Source organism: Hippoglossus hippoglossus, chromosome 18 (genome assembly GCF_009819705.1).
Source record: "Hippoglossus hippoglossus isolate fHipHip1 chromosome 18, fHipHip1.pri, whole genome shotgun sequence".
NCBI lineage: Eukaryota > Metazoa > Chordata > Actinopteri > Pleuronectiformes > Pleuronectidae > Hippoglossus > Hippoglossus hippoglossus.
The window spans coordinates 12,044,853-12,071,615 of NC_047168.1; the positions used below are offsets into that span (position 1 = coordinate 12,044,853).

General features: G+C 43.4%; 1 protein-coding gene across 7 annotated transcripts in view; it reads right to left on the reverse strand.

Annotated features, from left to right (window-relative positions):
• Positions 1 to 280: 280 nt before the first annotated feature.
• chd3 (chromodomain helicase DNA binding protein 3) overlaps positions 281 to 26,763 on the reverse strand; it is a 37,761-nt gene continuing 11,278 nt past the window's right edge. For 4 of the 7 annotated variants that reach the window (XM_034615539.1, XM_034615540.1, XM_034615542.1 and 1 more), the window contains exons 21-40: positions 26,534 to 26,651; positions 24,853 to 24,977; positions 24,516 to 24,747; positions 24,035 to 24,219; positions 22,630 to 22,807; positions 22,201 to 22,287; positions 21,731 to 21,816; positions 21,219 to 21,352; positions 20,974 to 21,118; positions 19,679 to 19,841; positions 19,422 to 19,573; positions 18,776 to 18,971; positions 18,566 to 18,682; positions 18,359 to 18,490; positions 17,311 to 17,419; positions 16,767 to 16,899; positions 14,290 to 14,485; positions 13,367 to 13,530; positions 12,920 to 13,046; positions 6,705 to 8,565 (exon numbers count right to left, since the gene is read on the reverse strand). In XM_034615539.1, coding sequence (XP_034471430.1) covers positions 8,297 to 8,565; positions 12,920 to 13,046; positions 13,367 to 13,530; positions 14,290 to 14,485; positions 16,767 to 16,899; positions 17,311 to 17,419; positions 18,359 to 18,490; positions 18,566 to 18,682; positions 18,776 to 18,971; positions 19,422 to 19,573; positions 19,679 to 19,841; positions 20,974 to 21,118; positions 21,219 to 21,352; positions 21,731 to 21,816; positions 22,201 to 22,287; positions 22,630 to 22,807; positions 24,035 to 24,219; positions 24,516 to 24,747; positions 24,853 to 24,977; positions 26,534 to 26,651 — 3,048 coding nt within the window. In that variant the 3' untranslated portion in view covers positions 6,705 to 8,296. Of the gene's footprint in view, positions 2,570 to 6,704; positions 8,566 to 12,919; positions 13,047 to 13,366; positions 13,531 to 14,289; positions 14,486 to 16,766; positions 16,900 to 17,310; positions 17,420 to 18,358; positions 18,491 to 18,565; positions 18,683 to 18,775; positions 18,972 to 19,421; positions 19,574 to 19,678; positions 19,842 to 20,973; positions 21,119 to 21,218; positions 21,353 to 21,730; positions 21,817 to 22,200; positions 22,288 to 22,629; positions 22,808 to 24,034; positions 24,220 to 24,515; positions 24,748 to 24,852; positions 24,978 to 26,533; positions 26,652 to 26,763 lie in introns of those variants that run through there. The other 3 variants (XM_034615546.1, XM_034615544.1, XM_034615545.1) reach the window with 2 other exon arrangements.

Genomic DNA, 26,763 nt, shown 5'->3' on the forward strand with positions numbered 1-26,763 from the left:
TGCACTGCACTCTGGTCTTTTGTTGCACTAGTACAGTATTGAGCATAGAGTGGCTAACGTTAGCCAATGCTCTGCAAACTTCTGAGTGATATTTTCGATAAATAAAGATAAATAAAGACTCTTATTTTGCTGCTTTTACCACACAAACCAACTAATGTCCTGTTTTTTTGACATTTGAAAACGTCATGTTTATCCGTCAGCTAGGTTGAGATATTTCAGAGAAGTGAAGCTGAAGTTACATCGCTGACACGTCTCATCTTGAATAAATCCACACGGCAACTTCTTTTTTAATAGTTTCGTTCAGTTTTATTAAAAACAAAAATAAAGAAAGAAAAAAAAAAGAGAACCATCATCATTGACGTGTTTTGCATTGCCACTCATCATCTGATCGGCACCACTACATCCACAGTTGCACAAAATACCCAGAAATAAACACGAAAACCTGGAAAGAGGACAAAGTAAAAGAGGAAGAAAATAAAACGAACTAAGTGCTTGATTTTTGGGGGTTGCAAAAATGTTTGTAAGCAACAAGAATTGGAAATGGACTCTGACTAACTCCTGGACTGATCAGGATAAAAGGTCCTGGGTTTTATGGGATAAATTAACTCCTAGTTAATTGTTTTCATTTCTAACTTAAAGCAGACTTTGACTGGGATTTTACAGGTTGACATCAGGTTCTCAATCCATTTTACAATTGTTCAGCTGTGTTTATTAAGGCGTTTTTTAATGATGCAGTGTATAAAATGGATTTCCAGCCTCTAATTTTCAAGATAATATCCATGATTTTCTTTTTTAATATTGGGGTTAGATACACTTTCGTTTTTTGCCCATAGAAGCATTTAGGGTAACATATGGCCTATTCTCTATATATGTATATGTCATTTGCAAGCCCCAAATCTAAAATGTAAGCAAGAAAAATGAGCTCTCCTGTAATATACGCATCTACTTCTGAAGTTCGCTCAACTTCTTCGTTTCCATTCGCCTGTAATTATAGGACAAACATGGCAGAGAGGTGCATCGCGTGTCGCACGCTCTGGATCGTTTTTCCATTGTTTGTTACACAAAAATGTCTCTTTTGGTAGAAGCTCTTTCTCAAATAGCAACAGCAAGAACAACAGCGACATCGACGACAACCAATACTCATAACTCGCGAGAGTAAAAACACAAGAGAACACGAATGAGCTGTTTAAATATGCAAAGTATATCACAGGGTTTTTTTGTAGAAAGAAATAGAAACTTGGAAAAGAAATAAAAAATTGAGAGAGGGGAGAAATGGAGGGGGGGGAGGAGGGGGGAGTCAGGAGGAGTGTGGAGGGTGATCGATAGGATTTAATAACACTGACTTGTTTATGAAAGGTTATAAACATTCATGGGGTTTCTGCAAAATAACGGTTGTTGCGAGAACTTTTTTTTTCTGGAAACAAACCCCCCAAAAATACCTCAAAGAACATGAACTCGAACCCAGCGGGGGAGCGGGATGGGATGGCGGCGAATGCGCTTATGTGGTCGAACGAGTCCTGAATATAGTTTTTATATTGATATCATTATCATACCTCGCTGCGTGTGTTATATCTAAACATGTACCATCGGGAAAAAAAGCAAAACAGGCAACAAAAAAGGCCAAAGAGAAACCGCTGGAGACGCTCGCGCTGAGAAATCAGGGGTTTCAGCCTCTTTCTGAGAATTAGAAACAGTATTGAAACGACTTTAGGCACAGCTTGATACAGATTTTTCTTTTTTTCTCCCCCCCCTTTCCACGAGACAGCGTTATTGTGATTAGAGCATGCTTCAGGGGATGGAGTGTGGTGGTCGAAATGTTTTTAGTTTCACATGCAGCTTCCTGTCGAGAGTTTTTAAGGAGCAGGGGAGCAGGAGGAAGGTTACTTGGTCTACTGAGAGATCTAAAGGGTTTAGGATTGAGGTGCATTGTGTGTGTGTGTGTGAGTGTGTGTGTGTGTGTGTGTGGAGGTGAGGATAGAGGCATCCCTAGAGGAGGAGGAAGAGGAGGCCAGCGTGAGGAGGCCGGTTATGAGGAGTATAATGGTTTGAGGCAGACAAAGAAGGTCATAAGAATCTTATGAGACTACATGGACTGTATGCACTGTAGGTGTGTGTGTGTGGATGAACACTAAGTGCACGTGTGCGTTAATTACTGTGTGTGGTTTTTTTTAGTTAGTCCTGGAGCGAGGTGAAGTTTTAGAAGACTCTGGTGTGTGCGTTTGTGTGTAGAAGTGTGTGTCAGCGTGTCAAATGAAGCGACTACAATCACGAGCGGGTCAGTAAGTTCACCCTCAGTCAGTCGGTTTGTTTTAATACTGGATGCGTGGTTCAACGGTGCCGTCTGAAGAGCATTTACCGCCGAGACTCGACTTTCTTGGAGAGAAATTGAAGATTCATTTGCAGCAGATGGGTTTCAGTGAGTGTGTGTGTGTGAGTGTGTGTTTGTGTGTGTGTGTTTGTGTAGTCTAGTCGTCGATGCAGATGACCTCTCCGCTGCGCTGCTCCCGCCGGTTGACTAGCAGCTCCACTTCTCGCTCCTTCTTCACAGACATGGGAGGCCCGTTCAGCACTGGGGGGGGGGGGGGGAGAAGAGAGTTCAGTTCAGCAGGTTCAACGTGGAACTTGTCAGAAGAGAAAATTCACGGTGACAAACACAACTTTTTGGAAAAACGTGTTCTCAATGAATGGTAGCTAGAGCGCGGATTCTCCCAATCACAGCAGGACCTCAAATAACAATTCAAATCTTTTTTTTTTAAAGGCGTAAACACTCTGAGTTTTTTCAGTTGTGTGGAACATAAAAATCATAAAAGACTTAAAAATGATGGGCCTGAAAAATCACTTCCAAAATGTTTTTTTCATTACAGAAATTAAGAACAGGGACATTGTGCGGTGGAGCTCACAGAGCAGATTTGACAAGAAATCCTCGTTCGCAAAAATAAAGACATATTGTTCGTCGGAAATATGTGAGAGAAAGACTCAAAATATCTCCAAGGTGATGAAGCGCTTGTCAATAATATTCATATTTGCAATTGTTTTTGAAATGATAATTCAAGGACCGATTATTTTTTGATATGTTCATTATTAAGAAATGTATGCATCGTTTCCACACTATTACACTAATCGAGTCCAGGATGCTCGAAAACACTTCAATTATCTTTTTAATGAACAAACAGTACATCAATATATGGTTTTACATTTACAGTATTATGTTTACAAGGATGATTAAATCCCAGAATGCATATAACTGTTAACCTGGCAGAGGTGCGGCTGGCAATGAGAATAAACACACACACACACACTCACACATACACACAGGTACCACGGACACACACATGCATGGAAATGATTCTCCTGCAGCGTCGGGCCAGCTCAGGGATCTGTGCGCCCCACATCTTGTGCACTATCATAAATCTGCTCGGGGAGTGGAACGGCGAGTTTAGCGCTCCTTTCAAAACAAAGCCAGGAATAGAAGAACAGCGCACTTCTCTCACCCGCGCCACAGGGAAAGATAAACTGTCATAACACCACCGTGCAGATGAAAGAAGTGATAAGGAGCGGATTGAGCCCAGGACGTTTGGGCTGGTGGGCTGCTGCAGCACTCTGTGTGTGTGTGTGTGTGTGTGTGTGTGTGTGTGTCTGGACCCAGCAGGGGGACCATTTATGGGAAAACGTGTGGCATTTTGCCAGTGGAGGCCAACAGAGGGGAGATGCTGAGAGAGAGAGAGAGAGAGAGAGAGAGAGAGAGAGAGAGAGAGAGAGAGAGAGAGAGAGAGAGAGGACACGGAGTCAGTAAGTTTGTATGTGTGTGTGTTTGACAAAATCTGATAAGAGGCTAAACAAAATCAAGGTGAAGACTCGGTGAAAGAGCGAGAGAAGGAAAAAAAGATGCAGAAGATTGAGACGTGGACGAGAGAAGACGATAAAATAAGTGAGAGACGGGTTTAAGGGCTCTGGAAAGAAAAGGAACTGAGGAATAAAAGCTGACAGACGAGTGAGGCCCGTATAACAACAGGAAACTGCAGCACATTTAGTCTGAAGTCGTGTGTCACCACTGTATCGTTTGTCCACCAGAGAGCGCTGACAGGTACACATGTCACGCACACGTCATAAATTAAAGGACCCTCATGAAAGAGACCAGAGCCAATTTGTTAATCACATATTTTTAAAAACCTCTTCTAATTTTTTATATTTTCATCTATTGAAATTCCACAAATAAACATTTGATGTGTATATACTGGAATTTTGTATTAATAGTGGTGTAGTTCCGCTGCTGTCCACTGTCTTGAACGTAGACTGTATTCAACGATGGACAACGCGTCTCCACTTCCTTCCATGATCCAGAAATGAAGCCAAAATATACAAACACCGCCATCTTGTGCATTTGAAGCCAATCAGGGGACGGAGACGCGTTATTAAATTACATCAGTGTTTTATGGACCTTTATTTGGTCCATGTCCCATCTGCTAACATGGATGAGATGGGGTTTACGACCAAATACTGCAGCCAGCCACTAGAGGGTAATCCAGATGCTTTGGCTTCACTTTCGAGCAGCTGTCATGTCGTTCATCTTTATAAACTTTCTCGTGTCTATAACCAAAACTGTAACCTTGCATTTGGTATTACTGCTCCTTCACATTAAAAGCACTGAATTAGAGAAACAGAGGATGGCTTTTTATTGTGAAGCAGTCACATGTGTACCCAGTTCACTGCAACTTATTTTTAACCTTGAATATCAGCTTTGGTATCGCCCCCAGTAAACCCCCCAGTATCAGTCGGACTCTAACCAAAAAGGCAAATAAGGTGAAGAAGCCGTTAAGAGAAGGAATTCAAAGGAGCACTTGTTCTGTATTAGACCAGATAACAGATTCACTCTGCTTCCAAACTCACTGAGCGAAACCCACCCCTCTGTTCTCCTCCTCTTTCTTCATATACTTCTCACTGGCATGATTTATTTTTAGTCACAACCCGCACATGGACATACAGCATCTCTAGGAATTCCTTAAAACTCCAACTGTTTCTATTCCATGACGAGAATGAAAACTCTGCACTGGATGTAGAGTCCAGAAAAACAATAAAAATCATTCCTGGCCAACATGCGAGTCTCTCCCCTGTGGGTCCTGACTTCTATCTGATAGAAGCGCGAGCTGCCATCTTGGCAGGAGACGCAGCATTTTTGCTTTCTGAAAAGCTTTTACGCGAGTGTGCCGGCGCCAAAACTCTTCATCAGCGACAACCTCGTGTCTCCGAACCGTCAACCCTCTCAGGAACTACAACATCTTTCATGCATACATGTGTTGTGTAGTCTTTAAACACTGGGTATCACACGTTTCTAGTACAGACAGAAATCTGTTAAAATTAACAAGTATCTAAAACTATCCTGTTTTCTACTGATTTGAACCTGTTTACTTGATTTTTGGTTCACGTGCAGGTGGTAAATTGACATATTATTCGCTTAGAAAACTGAACTGGCTCATATGTTGGACAACAACTTCCCATTTACACACTAAGCAATCACAGTACAACACAAAAATGTATTTTGACTTGTGTGTTCAGTCAGTTTTCTCTCCTCTTAGCTCTGTTTGTGGTCTGCACCGACCCCTGGAGGTAGTAATATCTGGCGCTTCACCTGCTAAATGCTCCGGCTAGTCCCTTACTTTGTTAGACAGGTAGAATACTTCCTGAAAACAGCTGCCTGCAGCTTTTAACAAGGTGGAAGAGAGGAGCGAGACTGAAACTAAAGTTTGGGGTCTTAGAACCAAAACAAGGAGCTAAAAAATGCTGAAACGATTCGAGGTAAACTGGACTGTTGAGTCATAATTCTGTGGGTTAGTCGGCATGAGCGAGAACAGTCACTTTATTGATCGTTACCATAAAAATACTGATCGGTACAACTTTAATGACCGGATCCAAATATTTTTCACTTTCTCAGTGACTAAATCAAGCATATTCACACGACTCATATCTGTGAATGTGTGTAATTTGGTGCAGCTTGGTTGAATTTACTGGCGGATGCATGAGCTCTACTGAGTGTTCAAAGTAAAATTCTTGCCCGAAATAGCTTTTGCCTACGTTGTTTTGAGGCAGAATTAAACACTGATGCATTTGAGAATTTTGTGAAATCGGGGGGAAAAAAAAGGTTTGTATAAAAACATTCATATTCCGCGAAGTAACGCAACTCAAAAACAGTATTTGGAATTCATATAAAGAAAACTATCGTAAAAAAAAAAAGTATCGTATTGGTACAAATATGGAAAATTCTAAATGGTCCCTGGTTTTAATAAAAATGGAAGTGCTACCCTGCGCACATACACACACACACACACACACAGCATTCCTGAATCTGCACACACACACACACAGCATTCCTCAATCTGCACACACACACAAACACACACACACACACACACAGTGTATTCTCATTGCAGGCCGCATCAGTGCCACACTTTTCTAGTCTCAATGTTCTTCAAGCTGAAAGGGAAATACCACTCAATTTTAGCTTAAAAATACTCATACAGTAAGCAAGTCCCGGAAAAGTCTGGACTGTGTAACTGATTGTTCGTGTCTCCTCTTTCCAAAGAGTTTGTCCTGCTTCCCCACTCCGAGATGTCACCCTGATGTACAGCTCTACTGCACACACTCACACATGCACGCACAACTTCCACACACACACACGCACACACAGACACACTCAGCTGGAAAAACGATGACAGAGTCCAGAGTGTTTTATTTTCCCTGGGATCAGGGGACATTTTCCAGCGTGGAATCCATCACACTGTCACAATAAAGAAGCTCGAAGAACAAAAACGTCTCTTCAGGCTTCAAAGTGAGTCTCCCTTCTTCACCCGGTGACAGATTACAGTCTTCGGCTTTAGGGAAGAGCTGCTCATAAATAGTCTTTTTTTTTTTTTTCTTCCCTTTTTCCTGTGTTGAGGCTCTAAAACAGGAAATGTAAATACTTCACTTGAGTGATATTCCCCTTTGAGTGACCCCCTCCGAAAACAAAAAGGTGCAATAGTAAATAAACTTTTTTTGTAAATACAGTACATATGTCAATACCAGGCCCGTCAGATCGGGTCCGAGTAACTTTGCTACTGATTGTTGGTCGAAGGCAGCGTCTCAGTTTTTCAACTTCTATGCTTCTTGCTGATACGCTTGGTTGGACTGAGGAATGCGAGGGCAACAGAGTCCATGGGAAATAGAGTTTTATACTTAGACAATTATTTTTTTTCTTTCTGTTCTGTTCTTTTTTTGTTGCAAGATAAGTCCAGCTCGTCCCTTTTTTTCTATTTCAAGTCTGGATCTCATCTGCACAAACTCGGCAGACATATTAACTTCTTTGCAGGTTTTCAGGTTGTGTGTGAGGTCTAGAGTGTGTTGTGTGTGTGTCTGTGTGTGTGTGAGAGAGAGACTGAGAAAGAGACGGAGGAGTGGAGGACTGTGGAAGAATGAGGGAGGACGGGGTCAGAGCGAGCGGGGCAGGCTTGTTCAGTCAGCCGGCGGATGAAGAATTGATCCAGGGGGAAATCTTTTTCTTTCTTTCGGCGCGGAGGGAGAAACAGAAAAAAAAGAAGTCGTCTTGACAAATCTGTCTGAGGCAGAATAATATAAAAAATAAATAAAAAAATCCTCTTTCCTTTGTTGCACTTTTCTTCAATTCCACCGTCATATTTGAATTCTTGAAAACCTGTGATTGCATTAACATACCGTCAGTTTTTTTTTTTTCCATTCTTCCTTCAGTCCAGACATATTTCCTCCTAAAGTCAGATTTTTTGGGGGCCTTTTTTTTTTCAGCAGCGACTTGCTCGAGGATTTGTTTGTGCCAGACAGGTCATCTCTCCTTTTTTCTTTCTCTCTGACTCATTTTCCTCCCACGCATCATTAGTGCTTGATCTCAGGGCCAGCTCTTCACCTCTCCCTTGGTATTTTGGACCTCTCTCTCTCTCCCCCTCTCTCTCTCTCTCTCTCTCTCTCTCTCCCCTCCGTCTCCCTCTGTGGTTGATTGCTTGTTTTATTTTGTGGACCATAGTGCCAGTACTTCTTTTCACTTTTCATGTCCTGTCCTTTTTGCTTTCTTTCGTACTCACTCAATCCAACCAGCGAGCTTTTTGCTTCTCCCTTTTATATCCCTCACATTCCAGCAGAGTTAAGGTGCCTTGTCCTTGTCCTCCTCGTGCATTCAGGTTTTTCATCTCCCCTTTTCCGCTTCCACTGTCTCTTTTTTGCTACGTTCCAGGATTCGTAAATCCAAATGTCCTTCCTTTCTTTCTCCCCCAATGTCGAGTCTCTCAGTTTAACCTCAGGGTTTCTTTGGTCGGCCGTTGCGCGGCAGGTTTTCCACCGTGTTGCTGAGCCGGTACTTGACGATGATGCTGTGCACCGTGGACTTGGGCATCCTCAGCTCCTGCCCGATGGCCCCTTCTGACTTGCCGTCCTTCCAGAGGTCCACCACTCGCTGCCGCTGCACCACATCGTGCTCTTTCGTCTTCTGGCAAACGCTGGCAGCAGTTGGCCCTCCGGCGGCTCCCCCAGCAGCTCCCCCGGTGGCCCCAGCAGCGGCGGCGGCTTCTGTGGGGGCAGACAAGCGGCAGACTGTAGTGGAGACTCGGAGCAGGGGAGCAGGATAATGTGACACTTTACTGGTCCCCGTAGGGAATTCTCTGTTTGTCTGCCTCCCGCCTCTGCAGAGAGGTCAGAGGTCAGAGAGGGCAGGGAGCTACTGGCGCTGGCGGGAGTTCGGTGTCCTGCTCAAGGACACTTCAGCAGGGCAGGTGCTTGCAGACATGAGGGCTCCACTCCATCTCTCTAATTTCTAAACCAATAAAAGATGTTTTGTCTAGAATGGACTCCTCTGAGATGAGCAGCTTCCTCAAGGAGGCACTGACGGCTGAAACAGGGTTTCCAAAATGTGATTCAACATATTAAGCAAATGCAGAGATACAGCCACGTGTGAGACAACACAGAACATTGCATTTGCTGCATCATAGTGACTTGTAGCAGGGTTCACAGAGTGCAGCTAAAGAAGTAGGTGCCTAGTTAAAATGCCATGCAGGGCAGACATGCATATTTTTGGACATGTTTTGTGTACTTAAGTGAGGGAGCTTTTCTCAGGAGAGTTGTCATTAATGGAGGGAAGCTACGAGGTCACAAAATCAGAGGACTGTGTTGTTTTAACTCCGTCCATTTCTTCTGCTCACTTTCTTCCCCCCTCCTCTCTGGCTGAATCTAAAAGAGGTCAGGAAGCAGCGGAACCCCAATCAAGACCACAAATGCGGCCTCATTTGCTGCGTGCCTGTGCCCTGCCAGAGGTTCAGGATGTTCAGAGGCAGCTCGGCCGCGCTCAGCCTCAGCTGCTCGCCACGAGGCCCCCGCGAGCAGAAAAACCCACGGAGCGACACAACTCGCGCGTGACTATTTCTGACCGGCCGGCGCTCGGCTTAGCCCTCCGCCGCTTCACAAGTCGCAACACAACATTTACACAACTAAACTCCTTCTGTGGTTTCTGTCCCTCTCAAAATACCTTGGTACAAAGTCCGAATGTTTTCTTGGCACGGCCCGACTCAGACAGGCTGAGCATAATGACATTTTCAGAGATAGGCTCTGGCTCTCTAAAACGCAATGGCTTTGACAGATGTCTCAGTCTACAATTACATAAATCAAGATACTCTGAGTGAGAGGCAGGCACGGCGCAGAGGGAGCTGGCTGTTGTGGTTTTTAAGGGCAAAGCTATTGGGGCATATCAGGTTTTACCAGTTATCTCTGCCACATCTCAGCTATCTAAACATCTCCGAACACGAATGCACATGCCGAGCGGAGAATGCGTCTGGTGAGCATATGTTGTTACCAAACTAATTATGAGCAAATAAATTCACAAACTGCCTGAGCGCACTGACAGACTGCAGGCGAGGGGATCGGACAAGAGGCCAAAAAGCGAAAAAAGAAATTCTTTTGCTTTTTTTGGGGGGGGTTTTATGGTTTTAATTCTAAACCTTTTAAACTCAATAAGTAATGAGCGCCAAAACACAACAGCTCCTCACAAGAGTAAATGCACACGCTCGAAAAAGAAAGAAAACACTCCTCGGGCAGGTCTGATAGCAGAGACTGTGCTTTTATTGTTGCACAATGTGTCATTACTCCTGAGCAAAGCATTGAGGTTTTGAGGTCGGACATGTTGAGAGATGAAAATGCCTTAATATAGCAGAGCAGCACGTTTGTGTTTGATTTCGGTAATGTCTATTTCAGGTGTTTATCTGGCAGCCACATCTGAAACTCCGCTACAGATGTTTTTCTCCAATATTGACTCCTTTCTGGATTTTGAAGGTTTCACAACTTAAGCTGCTCGGGGAGATAAAGTGTCCATTCAAAGTGTTTAAATGCTGCTGCTTTAGAAGCAATCAAAGAGTTCTTTACTCCACATATTTAAAGATTACATTGAAAGGTTATAGTTAAAATGACGCTGCGCTTGATCACTAAAGTTCCCACAGTCTGCGATTTTCGTTTTCTTTCGCTGAATGTTTTTCCACAACAACATAACCATATAAAGATGGAATTCCTCAGATGATATCTTTGAATCAGAGAAATATTTTTGGACGGGTTTTGCCCATCATCAGTGAAAGTTTCCAAGTAATAAACCCAGACCTCTGGAGCCTAATTTGTGCTCGTCTGTCAGGGTGTCGTGGAGCCTCTGGAGCTCATGTGCAGCCGGCTGCAAACAGTACAGCTACAGACACACCACAGGAACTGTAATTGGTCAGTTGGGGCTGCTTGTGTTTTCTCATACAAGTTTATGATGCCAGTAAAGCCCGTGGATGGTAAAGGAAGCATAAGAGCGGAAGGACGACCCAGTAGTTTTCAGTAAAACTACACACGCTTACATTATGAGATGGTAAATGCAACCGCTGCTCTCTATCCTAGAGTGAACTCAAAGACTTGGAGAAATGTAAAATAACATTTCCAAGGCTTAATCTCTTCTCCTCTCGAACATCTTCACTGCTCTTTGTCAGACAGGAGTTCAAGGGTTCGGGTTCGATAAGTTCTTCCAAGTGTATTGAACTCTATTGGAGGCGTTTACCCACCTTGAGGACCCTTAAAATCCCTGAAAGACCCTTTAGAAATCTCCTGGGACCAATGGGACCTTGTGAAGTACCTTGATAAGCTCCTTAATGACCACCAGAACCTCCACAGAACAAACAGAACTTCCTGAAACACCTTGTCATTCGTCAGGTTGATACTTCCTCATCATTGTGACATCACAATGCCCCACACGGGCCAGCTGGCCAATCACAGCAGACTTGGCTTTATAAGGAGGGGGCCTTGAAGAGACAGGAGCTAAAACCAACTGTTTCAGACAGAGGCTGAAAAGAGGAGCTGCAGCAATGGACAGTTTAAGGAACATGATGTAAAAACACAAATTAAAATCTTGAACCTGAACATGAGCATGTCTCTTTTAAATGATCCTGAGAACCTCCTCAATAACCACTAGAACCTGATGAAGGAACCGTAGAACCTTATTTTCATTCTGTAAATATTGAATTGAAGTGTTAAATGACAGGAAAGTTATAGACTTTGTTAGTTAGCCTTGAATCAGGGTTTTCCACACCACAATAATATGTCATTTGCTAAGTTTTTGGTGGAAATTGATATATTTGATGTTCAGGACAAATGAGAGCGTGATGGGTTGACACACTATAAGAGGACTAGAGGTGTGGCTCAGGCACAGCCCTGCTCACAAACCCAAGTTTACTAGTTAACTTCCTTTAATTTGTCACTTTTTGACACATCTTTTGTTGTAAGACAAATATTTCACAATAAAAAATCCATCACTTTCCCCCAGTAATTATACTTTTTCATGACTCAACTTGAAGTTGGCTGAGTGCGTGTGATTTGGGGGTGTCGGGCCAACTCACCCATCATATAAAACCGCACTTGACCGTTAGCATGAGCGTCACAGCAGCCGCAGGGCTGGAGAGATGCAGTGTCATTTCACAAACTTACACAGATCCACCACAACATTAAAACTGGTGACTGGTTGTAATGTCGTGGCTGATATATCGTGTAGGTCAGTTCCCTGTTATGAAAGAGTTCATTCGGAAGCATCGGTGATGTGATTTACAACTTATACAACAGTTTTTATAGACTGATTAATCCTCCTCAGGAACTTCATGTATAAAAACAACTCCTTGCACACATTTGTTTTATGCTCTTGGGAAACATTAGTTTTTATGGTTCATATCTTATCATCATCAGCCTCTATTACCCATAACTAAAAGAAACACATCGGGTAAACAAAGGAAGCACAACACTTCTTTGTCGAGCACTAAATCTACTGGTGCTGTGGTGCAGCAACGATCAACTGGTTAAACTCTTTGCCGAGCCATAAATCAGTTCCTCCGCCAGAGGCAGCTTCAGTGAGATCTGCAACAACACCTCCGCAGAGCAGCATAAATCAGGCGCAAATAGCCGGCCTGCCAAGTGTCAAACAGATCAAACAAACAGCTATTCTTCTTCTGTAAATTAGCCCGAATGCTCTAATTATGACTGCCATAATAATTTATGAGGCTTATTATTGCTTAGTGTAACACTTTTCTCACACTCAGTATTGGCGTGTGTATGTGATGTTTAATATTCCCCAAATGTCTCTTAACAGAACCCTTAAATAGCTTCTAAATAAGATAAACTATATATTTGAACAAACATCAGTGTGTTAAGGACTAACTAGAAAGACAGAAACCATGTATTTGATGTGTACTTTGACTTCATAGTTTGACCCATGTCCCACCCACTAACATGGAGGAGGCGGGATGTATGACCCACCAAGTAGCAGGGTGCTGTCTGTGATTTCTAACAACGTCTCCAACGTGTGACCGAGACGTTATTTATAGCACTAGAGGACGTCTGTGTCAGCGCAGCTCCAGACACTGACCTGATATGAAGGATCCTGGTGGCATCTGACTGTAGTTGGCGCCTCCCATGTAGAGGGCACTCGGGGGTGCAGGGGTGAAGGGGGCTCCATAGTTCTGAGGGGTGGCGTAGGGTCCTGGGGGTATGGGCTGTGAAAAGGGAAAGAAGCTTTTATTTCCAGGAACAACGTACACACACAGAAAAATCAAAAAACAGAACAATAGGGGGAAAAAAAGGCACGATTTGATCCATGCAAGCTGACAGAAAAATGTGCTGACAAAGCTGCTGTAGAGTGAAAAAGCGCAGGTGGGTGGGTGACAAGATAATGGGCTCTGTATTTTTATTGGCCGCCCTCCATTTATTATTTTTCCACTGAACGCAGGAAGGCTCGAGCAGGTTTTAACGTGTGAGCGCGGCTGTTAAATTGTGTGCATGCGTGTGTGTCGTGGCTGACAGTGGCGTCGCTGACCGGGGGCGTGTGCGTCTCTGTGCCCTTGCTCGCCAGTCGGCTGAGGATGCTCCTCTCGGACATTTGCAGGCGGGCGGCGATGGGGGGAACCCTGGACAGCGTGGCCGGCAGGCGGGTCACGTCGGCCTTCATGTCGCTCAGCAGCTCCTCCAACTGGTTCAACACTGCAATGAGAACCACAAACATCAAATGACTCATTAGAGGAAAATGCATCTGCATATTTCAGCTTCTACCTCCTGCGTCTTTTGTCCTTCCTTCCTCCGGCGTCATATTAACTATTGATGCTCTATTCTGATCATTTATTGATTATGCAGGAGGAAAAGCAGGTTGGTATTCAGTCACGTCCCAACGCTTTAAACAGTCTCAACTTTTTACTAAAAATCTCGGTTTACCATCCTTTATCATCTTGCCCCGCTGCTATCAAATCCCTACATGAAATCAATCACTGGTCTTCGGATTGGCATCGCAGCTCAAAGATCTGATAAATGTTTATGAACGTTCATTAACTTCAGCTACGTGCGGAAATACGAGACGAGGACAAGAACAGTCGGGCGCTGAGCATGTTATCCTTTCGACAGACCAATTTAAACATGGACAGACTTGCCAGGCGGGCGGTGAGGAAATGTTTGGAGCTATCACTTAACATCGTGTAAGCTTATCTGCTTGGCTTAACTGAAGTCCGCTCCAGGCAGGGCGGTACGGTTGCCGGGGCAGGAAACGAAGCGATTGCACAACAGCGCTGGTGTGATGTGTTGATGATATGTATCTCTCGTCCATATTATGTTTGTGGATATCAGTCTGCAGATCTTTCCCACTCTCTTCTCTGTCTGCCTCCAACACGGTTTTATATAACGGTACGAAAACACATTTAGAATTTATAGATTTTTCTGTCTAATTATCAACCTCTCTGCATGATCTCTGACCTTTGTGCAGGACAGAGTTGGCTGGCTTGTTTCCCGCCAGCGACTCCTTGCTGAGGTGCTGGTGCGACTCCGCCAGGCACTCCACCTCTGCAAAGCGAGCGTTGAGTGCCATGGCTGGGTGGCTGGGGTCCTGGGTCATGTTCAGGTAGGCCGCCCGCCGCAGCTGCTCCTCGATCACGAGCGCCTGCTCCAACAGCTGCAGGACGGGGACATAAATGTTTCAAATTACAATGTTGAATGTTGGCATTATGCAAACTTTAAACCAAAATGCCAGCAGTGTTTAGAGAATTTGCACTTCAACACACAGATATCTGTTTGATATATGAAACAAGGGAGTTGCTTTGATTGACTATTATAAAACGTTTGCCAACATGGAACAAGAACAAGCAAGAGAAAGACTGAAATGAAAGTGCAGCAGGGGGTAAATGTTTATTCTGGTATTTCTTATGCAGATGTGTCTGCAGACTGCTCAACACATTTTTTACTAAACCACTGCATCAAACAAACATTTCTGTGTGTGTGCAAACCCTCCTCAGAGTTAACAGAGACTTCTTTCACAGTTTGCAGCTGAAGCCACTGATTGCACCGACAAGTGTTGGATGCAATTCACCATGTGAAGATCTGAAGAATCGCCACAAACTAAAAAAAGAAAAAGAATATTTACTTATAATCAAAACCTAACATAATCTAAGTGTCGTCTAAAAAAGAGACAACCCAATACAGTAATAAGTATCTATGATATATCAGACAGGGAACTGATTTTCAATGTGATTAACAGACTTGAATATTATTGCTTATATTACAATAAAAGTGATATATACGATTTATGGGTGTTTCCTTTTTTCTCAGAAACAAAAAATGACAAAACAGTGATAAATAGATTTGAAAACATTCACTCTGAAAAGTCTTTAGCTGTGATTCATCTGCGGTTTCTCTGAGATATCAGGGAAGTGGTCGGCATAGCAATGGCGATACAGCCTTTTAATGGGAAATCTATTTTTAAGTTGTATGTATGTTTACAGGAAAAAAGTGTTAACATTTCCCAAACGGGGGTTATCGTGTTACACAACCAATTACAACAAAAACCCACCCGACGGGAAATTGGTGGGAAATCGTTTAATTTTGTTCGGCCTTGTGCAACCTCGTTGTTGGATTTTCGAAAAAAGTAATTTGGCAAGAGAGCGATAAGAAGAAGAAAAGAGAGTGAGACAGACAGAGAGATACAGTAAATGAGGATGTTGAGGGCAGGATCTGAAACATGTGAGCTGCTCAAAAACAGGATGAGAGATCTTTCAGAAATGCAGCGGTCAGCATGACCATCGGGCCGATATGTGGGACGAGGGGCATCCGTCATCCGACCATCAAGCCAGTCAGGTGATTGACGAAGCTGAGGAATGTGATTGAAATAGTTCGGCTGCTTTAAAGGTTCAGTGTGTAGAATATAGTGACATCTAGTGGCGAAGTTGCATGTTGCAGCTGAACACCCCTCACTTTCACCCTTCCAAACATGAGAGAGAACCTGTGGTAGATTCAGTTGTCATAAAAACTGAAAAGGTGTTTAGTTTGTCCAGTCTGGGCTACTGTAAAAAAAAACATGGAGCCTCCGTAGAGAGGACCCGCTCCTGATGTAAATATAAAGTATTTGAATATAAAAGGGCCCATTCTAGGGTAAAGAAAAAAACTATGGTTCATTTAAAGCTCTGCATCTTTATATATCCGCCAAGGAGGTTATGGTTTCATCTGTGTTTGTTTGTGCGTCGGTTAGTTAGAAGGACTACGCAAAAACATCTGGACTGATTTCCGTGAAATTCGGTGGAAGGATTTCGACTGCGTCAAGAAAGAATCACACAAATTGCTGCGAATCTGGATCAAGGGCGGATCCAGGATCCATAACAGAACATTTTTGTTGATTTCTAAGAGAGTCATTTGTGGACCTTGATGAAAAATGACTGATAATTATGAGCGTGTGCCGATTGATGCAGATCCAACTATTAAAATCTGGATCTAGTGAATTTAATTGTGGTTTTCGTAAGGGGAGTGTTGAGCATTGGCGGAGCTATGCACACTTAAATGATCGGGTCCCAATGAAACTTCCAAAACGTGAATTTTAAAATTCAATACTTTTTTAGTTTTACTCCGAGAACAAAACTTACTTCCAAGTCAAATGCATTAACATAGAGATACAGAAAATAGAACAGTTTCATGAAAACCCAGAGTTCTGTTCTGAAAACAGAATGAGAGACAGATGGACGAACAGACAGATGGAAACACTGATGACTATCGCCCCGCATTATGTGCTGGGTAATAAAAATGGTTTGTAGAGTAACATGTTTATTTCTCAAAGCAAAGTGTAGAAAAAGCTACCATCTTGTGTGAAAAATGGAATAAAGACATAAAATAAAAGTGAGAAAATAAACACGTCTCTTGTCTCGGCCTCTGAAAGTGGAGGCGAGGCTGTAGCTGTGTTCCGTCTTTACCTTAAACCGTCGAGCCAGGAACTTGTTCTTCATCTCCAGGAAGTTGCCTTTGTTCGCCTGCGTCTTGAAAGGCTCGTTGACGATGGCGAACTGGGGATCGTTCTGGATGTCCTGCCACCGGGCGTAGCCGTGACTGGCACGAAGGTTAAAGGTCATGATGGAGCAACTAAAGGACGGTGTGCAGCAGTCAATACGTTTAACAGGGTGAAGCTAAAGAAACTAAAAAGGAACTTAAAAAAGAGTGTCAGGCCGTTTCTGAAAACCATTTCTCTCCCTCGGTTTCAGTCTAACAGCACCTGAGCATTAACTTGCAGAGATTTATGTGAATTCTGCATGGACTTAATTAGCATAACAGAGAGAACAACATGAACTAAATGACCTGCAACAGTGAAGAAGCTTGTAACTACACCGACTTCCAGCAGACACAGTTTGCTGTTTACTGAGCTCTCGCTGGCTTGTTGACTTATTGCACCAGGCTTCGCCCGGCTGATAGAAAAATAAACACACAGGGGGTCATCGCCCGGGCAACTGCTGTCAAGGATACATCACAATTCCCGCCAGCAGCCAGAAGTCGTGTCGGCGGTGCCAGATCTCGTTCATCTTCCCCGAGGAGATGGCAGCCCGCTCCTCGTTCTGCCAAAGAGTGTGCAGCTCTGCGGGGGTGAAGCCAGCATAAAAATGAGCTTGGTCTCAAAGCGCTTAGCTAGCAGAAAGCTGGCTGCAGGTGTTTCCACAGCACGTGGAGCTTTTCTGCGTTCGTGATCAAGGCGAGGATAATTTTTTAGCTCACTGTTGCTTTTGTAGAGGCGCTCTGAAAAGCAATTTTTCCATGTTGTTTGGACTGCTTAGTGACCTGTTTGCTCAACCTTATTAGTTATTTTCACCTTTTCACCTCCTCGTCATCTTTCAGGGATGCTGACTCTAACCTTCTCCATCTTTAAATAGAGGTGTCTCTCCTACAATTCCAGTTCCCTGACTGGAGTACGCAAATCTGTGCACCGACACCATGTCTTTAAAGTATATTAGTGTCAGCAGTTGGTAATATTTCCCGCTGGAAAGTCTTACAAGTAAAAACCACAACATGCACCGTATAAGACTTTAGTTTCAGGCTATATAAAGGAAGTAGTGTTGTGTATTCCTACATTTATATATTTGTCTTCTCTTTCAGTTGTGGCTGTCGAGAGACTAGATAATAAAAGTTTTATGATATTTATCCTCTGAATTTATTTGTTTTAAGGGTTTAACCTGAGCCAGGCCACACAGCAATCATCACTTCCATACAAGGTTAGTAGCTGACAGCTGTTATATAAGTTGTTATTATTAAAATTGCACTGGTGTCAGATCGGTACTCAGTATCGGCCAATATGCAAAGTCCAGGTATCCGAATCTGTTTCAGGAAGTCGACATATGTAGTTATCATATAATAATTCATCTTTTCTATGCATCTTTTAATCTTACATCTAGAACTTAGAAAACATTTTCATCTGTCATGAATTCTGGAAAATAAGAACAAAACCTGACTGAAGGAAAGTTATTTCTTCACAGATCAGTGTACTCCATCCCACAGACTCTGTCGGTAAGTCCGTACTCACCAGTGAAGCCGCCATCTGCGATGTTGAACATGAAGCGAGGTCGCTCAACAGGAGGCCTCCCGTTACCTTTGGGTGCCTCCTCCTTCGCTGCTCTGACTTCTTTTCCGGCATCTTTTTCACCTTTCACCTCCTCTGTTATTGAGAAAGATAGTGAAGGTGTCATTGAGCGTAGACTCATCGTACGTGTTCTCAGACAGGGAGACGCACCTTTCTTCACGTCGGCCACCTCGGACTTCTCCTTGGCGTCTGTCGCTTCCGTTGCCGTGGGCGTCTCTTCGTGCTTTTCGTTGTCTTTTTCCTTCTCCTCCGCCGTCTTCTCTCCATCTGCGAAAAACCAAACATAAAGTTGAGTTAAGAAGAACATCAGATTTTCATCCATCAGTTCATTAATGTTCTCTCTTGTGTTTTTGTTTTTACCTGATTTCTCTTCTTTTAACTCTGTGTCTTGCTTCGTCTCTTCGTTGCTCTCCTCCTGCGCTTTCTTCTCCTCTGTCGCGGCAGCTGGACTGTCTGGCGTTTCCTTCTTCTCCGCCTCTTTCAGGTCGTGCTCCTCTATATCTTCGGCCTTTTGACAAGGAGACGCACTCTGTGGTGTCTCTTTTGTCGAGGACAGCTAAGGACGGTGACAGAATTAGGGATCAACAAGTTGGTATTTACTGTATTTTTCAGTTATAATGGCTTTTAAGGGACTGCATTTTTAATACAACACACTACACCAAGCCAGAGTTGTGCATGTTTTTCTCTTTCTGTTATTAATTTCATTTCCTTAGCATCATCCTTAGCCACATTTATCATTTTTTATCCATGATTTGGTTTAAAATGCAGCTGTACAATACAGTACCTCACAAAATGTTTGACAGTAAAGTGAAATATATATAATTTGAAGTCATTGGTTTGATAAATTCAATAAAATAGACCCAAGCTCTGCAGAAATATAAAAACAGAAATAAAAAAAATGCATTTATAGCAATTGGCTGATTAGGAAAATGAGGTAAGTGGCCAATCAAAGCCTCAAAATAAAGATGTTTTCGCTGTTTCTTGAGTTTTGAAAATAGTGTCCCACCTCTTCAGAGTCTCCAGTCTTGTTGTCGTCCACCTCTGTCCCCTCATCCTTCTCCTTCCCTTTCTCCGACAGGGTCTCACCTTCCTCTTTGTCCTCCTCCTTCTCCCCCTCTTTTCCGTTCTTTTCCAACTTGTCTGCAGGAGCAGGGGTCGCTGCACATGTTCATACAAATACACACAATATGCCGGGTTATGTTCAACTGCTGCCCTTTACATGGAGCGCCCCCTGCTGGACCTGGCGCATGCATGTTTGGTTACCTGGCATGGAGGTGCACGGTGTGTTGCTGTAGCTGCCGTCTGGCGTGGGCGTGGCGGTCTTCACTGCGGGAGAGGAGGCCCTGGAGGAGGATTTGTCCACGTTGACCTCAGGCTTGAGCTCTGGGAGACTCCACCGGCCGTTGATGTGCTCAAACTCCTGGATCTGAACACAAAACACAGATAAAAATATTTTTAAAAAACTTGGCACAGACTCACTTCACCAGTATCACCTTATTTAACCTCACCACCCACATGGGCCGTTTGTCTGGGAGTAAATCATGTAATCCCCGTGGCTTAGATAGCGGATCAGGATGTCGACAAGTATTAACAATTTGGACTGAAAACTAGATTAAAGATGTTTAGATAAACTAAAATAAACTGGGAAACTGGAAGTAGTCAAACAACCAGGACAGCTTTAGAGATATCACTTGCTCAGACCTGAAAATGACTTACAGTCCGTCTCCCTCAGCATCAATACACACACTGTTAATGTGGGATCACACCAAGTCATAGTCAAATCTTATATTAACAGCTGTTTACTCTCCTGCAGCAGTATCACACTTGTATCAAGTTACCGCTAATGCAAACCAAACATTTCCTCCTGCTGCTGCTTCGCATTAAACACGTCAGCTAACGCCACGCAGCTTTTATTGTGAAGCTGTCGTAGGGGAAAACCGACAGATTTGTCATATTTGTCACTGAGCCGACAAGATCGTCCAACAATAAGGAAACACATAATGATTCAAGAGCCACTTAAAGCACGAAAGAAGTGATGAAATCATCCGTAACATGAAGAGTTAAAAGGCAACAGGCTGCGCAGCTGTTTCTGACAAAGCGTTTGCTGTTGTATTAAACCGCACTTGCTGTTTCCACGGCAACCGCTGAAATGGAAAGGATTAGCGCATCAAGGGTCCGAACTTGTTTCGTTCAGCACATTTGTTTGGACGCCACAGACTGTACATAAAGAGGGACGACATGAAAGCCCCCCCAAAAGTGATGCCAAATCATCTTTATCGCCCTCTGGTGGCCGGCTTTAGTATAGGTCATGAAACCTACCTCCGTGTCAGTGGATGGGATACGAGCCAAAAGGTGAAAGTGCAGGTTAGATACATTTTTCCAGTAAGTTTGGATTTAATTAATTATTTGATTAGATAAAAATGTGGTGAAATATCATCGACTCCACTCTGGCTACAAACGTGCTACACTGCAGCATTCGTATATGAGATATTCCATATTGTCCATTTTCTCTATACAGTCTATGCTTGACACTCGAGGGCAAACAGCTGCAGCCTGACCTTCTTCTTGACGAGGGACATGACGCCGATTCGCGTGAGGACCGGCTGGCGACACAGTCCCTCCCTCGGGACACCGTCTGCGAACGTCTCAGCGCCGTCAGCCACCGGCTCGCACAGGTGACGCATGAAGAGAGACACGTAAGCTCTGGGAAAGAAGACGATAAAAAGAGAGAAATATTTGGTTAAACGATGGACACAAGTGGAGAAAGCTCACGTGTGAACAGTTTAAATCATGAATTTCTTACTTGAATTCTTTTTCACTCTTGCCCCTGAGGTCTCTCACCAACCACTGGGAGGAAAACGCGTCCTGAGACGGCATCCCCCAGCGCATCACTGCGTTCAGGAAGGCCTTCCGCTGGCGTGTGTTAAAGCCCAGCACCTATCAATGAAAATAGTTGAAATAATACGAGGGAAAGAAACTACAACTTAGTCGACATCCATGTATTTCTTCTCTGAACAGGTCTGACTGCCTAATAACAGCAAAAATAAACTTTGAATCCTATTTGAACAATTGTTGCTCATTACAATCATGTCCGCCACTATCAGGATGATAGATAGATGAGTTCAAGAGGTTCAGCCTTGTTGGACGTGAAAAAGCTTTGCTGCCACGTCCGATTTAATATTGCTAGATTGCTAGAAAAATAACTACGAGTGCAAGTTGACTTTAAATAAAGACTGACAGATTCCAGTAATATCACAATTAAAAGGAAAAATGATGGAAATGAAAGCAGGCCTGGTTTCAGGGAGATGTACAGACCTCAAGGTTGCCTCCGACTCTGGCCAGGAGAGGAGGCAGAGGTTTATCTTTCTCATTCCTCAACTGGCGACGCGACTGTCTTCGACCTGCACATCAAAGCGGGCAAAGAAAAATGTTATAACAGCAACAGTAATTTTTTTTGTATGTTTTAAATTTGCACATTTTGCAGACTTCTCTTAAAATCAATAGATCGACATCGACTTCAAATCAAAAACTCCTGAAACGCTCGGAGCGCTTTCCTCTCAACTGTCTGAAGGAGGAGGTGGATGGCGGTTTTGCATTTTTGGCAAAGCGATTTGTTGGACTCTGCCAAGCAACTGTAACAACTAAATCAATTTCAAACTGTAATTTAACACAGGCCCGATACAGTGTGTGTTACAACAGGAATCTCTCGCTGTTCATGAGCAGCTCTGCTAGACGTCTCCCTCTCTCCCCCGCTTTTTTTTTTAAATTTGAAAATCCCTCCTCACCCTCTGGTCGATCGTCAAAGTCCTCGTCCTCCTCCTCGGAGCCCACTGAATACTCGGACTGGTTATCTGAAATGTCAGCATGCCACTCTGAAACAGCACATGGTGGTCTGTCAATAGGCCAGGCCCATTCACGTCCACTGTACAATATCTCAAACAGAAGAGAGTAAAATCCTAGGATCATATGATTACAATGATCAATCTTAATCATAAATGTAAAAAAAAAATTGTTTTCCTTCTGTCCTTCTGCTGCAATAATTCTCAGGTTCAGGGAAAGATGATTTCATTTTTTGAATCATGAGTTTCCCAAAGGAAACTTAAACTCCTCCGCTGCCAACACGGCCGTGATACTGAGGTTTGACCGTCATAAAACAAGTCAGATGACGCTCATGAGACATTTTCAAAACAACCAGGTCCAAACCGAGACCCTACCTTGGTCCTCCTGTGCTGCGTCGTTGTAGTTGACGGGCTTGCGGTTCCTCTTGCCTTTACCCAGTTTGCTGGCGAGGTCCTCCTGCTGCTGCTCGTAGTGGTGCCGCAGCAGCTTCTCCCAATAATCAGGGTCCACGTTCTCCTCCTGTTTGATGATCTCCCGCTCGATCTCCTCGACCTGGAACATCAGATTAAGTAAACACAGGTTAGACGAGGTTTTATGAAACTCTTTTCAAATGTGTAAAGTGTAAAGAAAGTAAAAGTGCTGTGGCTGTGGGGAAATTGCCTACTGATACATATTTTTGAACACTTTCTTAATTTTGTACATACTTCTTATCTATACGTTATATTTCTGATTATTACAATTCTTTGTCTATATTATTCCTGGTTGGAGCAACTGTAACAAAACCAAAATTTCCACCAGGGATCAAAAAGTATTTGATTCTGAAACATTTCTTTGCTAAACATCCTGCAGAAGGAAGAAAGAAACAAGTTTTCACACGACCCTTCATTTATTTTCTCAGTAAAAGATGATGAACATGAATTTACACCTAAAATGTGACTGTGAAAGTCTCGTGCACTAGAGATTTCCAAGGCGTGGGCTGTAACTGGGCCTCAGAACATCTGCTGCTGAGCTGAGTCCTCACTTCCTCTCCAATGATATACACATTTCTTTTACACATTTTTTTTATAATGCAACTAATGATTATTTTCATTCTTGGATAATCTGCTTATTATGTCCTTGATTGGCCAATAAATCATATGCTGCCTAAAACATTAAGTGCAGTGTCACAGAAGACGGAGACAAGCAGAAAAAGCTGGACAGAGCCATAAATTCTCCACTAATTGTTTCAGCTCTAATGAGCCGTGCACAAAATGTTTGTAAGCGCACGACCTGGGTGTTGCTGAGTCATCCATCTGTATTTCTTGAATTAGTAAGTAAACATAATAAAACACAGAACAAATAAAGTTAGTGGTTTCTCTCCTGTGTTGCTCTCTCTTCTCTCCGTCTCTGTAATGCTTTAACTTCCATACATCGAGGCTAATTTTGTGCACTGGGAGAATAAACAGAGGATTTGTGCCAGAATTAAAACTCAAATGATTTATGAACATGCGTGTGAACCCGGAAACAATCTGGGAGACACTCTGTCTACTTCATCTTCCACTGTGAGTAACTGCAGGGCATAGAGAACAATTGCTCTCCGCAGTAAACTCCCACTTCCTCTGCACCCCGACCTGTCGGCTGGTCCACAACAACGTTTTGGTCAAAACACACGGCACTCCTTTCCTGCACCAGTCCTCCCACTCCTTCCTCCAGTCACAGCTTTCCTGTTTTTCCTTCTACCCTCCAGCAGTTATTAGTGGAAAAGCTTGTTATTAACCATTTATTTTAATTCACTCTCACCTTATCCTCCTCTCGGACCATGTACTGGGCCACTTTAAAGGAGCTGAGGTACTCGTTCATGTTCTGGACGTCCGTGTCGTCCGACTCGTTCTGGCTTCGGTCCAGCAGCCTCTCAATGGCAGAGCTGTCGTAGTGGATGACGTTGCCCTCGTCCTCCACTTTATCCCCCGTGGTGTTTTTCATACCTGAAGTTAAAAAGTGGAAAACGATTGGTCAGCTGTTTCCAGACTAATGTCACAAATAAAACTACTCTTGTCAACCAATTAAAACCTGCACAGAAACGTTCACCTCTGGCCAACTTTGTGGGAGGAGGACGTTGAAGTGAGTGTGTTGTGACAAAATAATTTCACTCAGGAGAAGACGCCTGCCAATTTTCCTCTATTAAAATCAAACTTGTTCCAACTTTGACTGGAAATCCGGAATTTAATTTGACAGAGCTCGTCCACTTCTAAACATCACATTTAACGGTATCTGGTGTCACCTTCTCCCTCATCCTTGAAGAGCTCCTCTGTTCCAAACTTGAGGATGTCGTCCAGTTCCTGTTTGCTCATGGAGCCTGCCTTGGATCCGAGGCCTGGCCGGACCACCAGGTGGGTCAGCATCATTTTCCTCTTGGCCACCTGAGTGATCCGCTCCTCCACGCTGGCTCGGGTCACAAAGCGGTAGATCATAACCTTGTTGGCCTGCCCGATTCGGTGGGCTCGGCTGAACGCCTGTGTAGAGAGGGACGAAGCCACAGGTTGAACACATTCATTCTTAATGTTGGACACAAGGAATTTCATAACGCAGATGATCAAGCTACCATCTGTGTGTGGTACCTGTATGTCGTTGTGAGGATTCCAGTCCGAGTCGAAGATGACGACGGTGTCAGCTGTGGCCAAGTTGATCCCCAAACCTCCGGCTCTGGTGGAGAGCAGGAAACAAAACTGACAAGCACCAGGAGCTGGAAAAAAGACAGAGGGTTTGTGTCAGAGGAACATCAGATAATAATATGAATATGTTCTATTTAATGACAGAATCGTACTGATACCAACACCTGGTCACAAGGACAAATGTAGATACAGGGAATACGGGAAAGTCCCAGATTTGTATATCAAGCCTGTTTTTTAAATCTTTCAACTTTAAGAGTCATTGTTTGATAGTTTCTTGTTTGTGTTTTATTGATGAAAATCGTATCGATAACTCAATGCACTTTATAGAACAGGCCACATTCCCACACAATCAATATACAGCACTTTTCCAATGACACATCATTCACACACTAACGGTGCAGCACTTTGGGGGATTCAGTGTCTTGCCCAAGGACACTTCTTTCAGCTTGAGGCCTGGAGGAGCCAGGAATCAAACCACCAACCTTCTGGTGAGTGAATTAAATGAATAATAGGCAAAACTCTATTAATGTGTTTTGCATAGTTTTCCCATGAAACTCTAAAGTCTCATTACAGGTTAATATTACACAAGAGTTCACCTGAGGTGGTAAACGCACCCGTTCCAACTTCACGGATGCATCACTCACCTGCAGGCTATAATTCAGAGTGTATAATTCAATAGCTTTCATTGACAGCAGCTACTTAGTGATATGGCAAAGCTTCACATGAAAACAAAGTTAGCATGCCCCCCGGTGTTCATCACACTCTGCAATATTAATATATCAGTAACTGTAGCTACTGGTGTCACAGCAGGAAGACACTGTGTCATTTTGACACTAATTCTTCTAGATTACAGATAATTGTCGAGTCTCAATCTCCTTTCAACACCCACCTCCTTTTACAGCAGTAGTGGAGAGTGAACTATGAACTAGGGGTGTGTGCATTGGATAAAATCTCCTGTCACGCTATATGTAATTAAATCATATCGATATATTTATGAAGATAAAATACATGATCCAGAAACTGTCTGCGAATGTGTTTAATTGTATACTTCATTTGGATTCTGACTAATGAAGCAACTTAAATATCTGACAAATCAAAGATCATCATCACTGTGACGATTAAGTGCCGAGTACGACCAGAGATTTTTAAAGAAGACATACGATGATTTTTCACTTCTCCCTTTCCTCAAGTGTGTTGTATACTTTTGTGTGTAAAACATCTGCAAGTTAAGTTAAAGTCTGCAGTAGAGGGAGATCCTCTCACACTAAAATGCCTCGTCAGTTGTCCAGACGATACTTCCGGGGGAATTGTAATTTTCATTATGCCCATTTAGCCGTGAGGCAAAGCGAGAGAGCGGAGGACGACATTTTCTACATGCGCTGGAAGCAGATGACCAATCACAACAGAGTGAGCCAGCTGGCCTAAAGCCTTCCCCTTCTACTACACTAACATCATCAATCACCCCCCCCCCCCCCCCCCTCCCTCCTATAAAAACAAAAAGCACACTGCCACATGATATCTCTTCATTAGACATTTCTTCTTTATTCCTGCTTCAATCAGCAAACGTATTCTGGCTGACTCTGCATCTTTAAAGTGTCCAGTCACTGCACAACCTCCAGTATCTCACCATTGAAGCGATCGATGGCCTCTTGTCTCAGCGCTCCCGTGACGCTTCCGTCAATTCTCTCGTACTTATAACCCTCATAGTCCAGGAAGTCTTCTAACAAGTCCATCATTTTAGTCATCTGCAAACAGAGGAGAGAGGGAGAGAGCTGGTGATGTGTGTACTTGATTATCCAAACACACACACATACACACACACACACACATGCACAGCTGGAACCGCAGTCTGCAGCT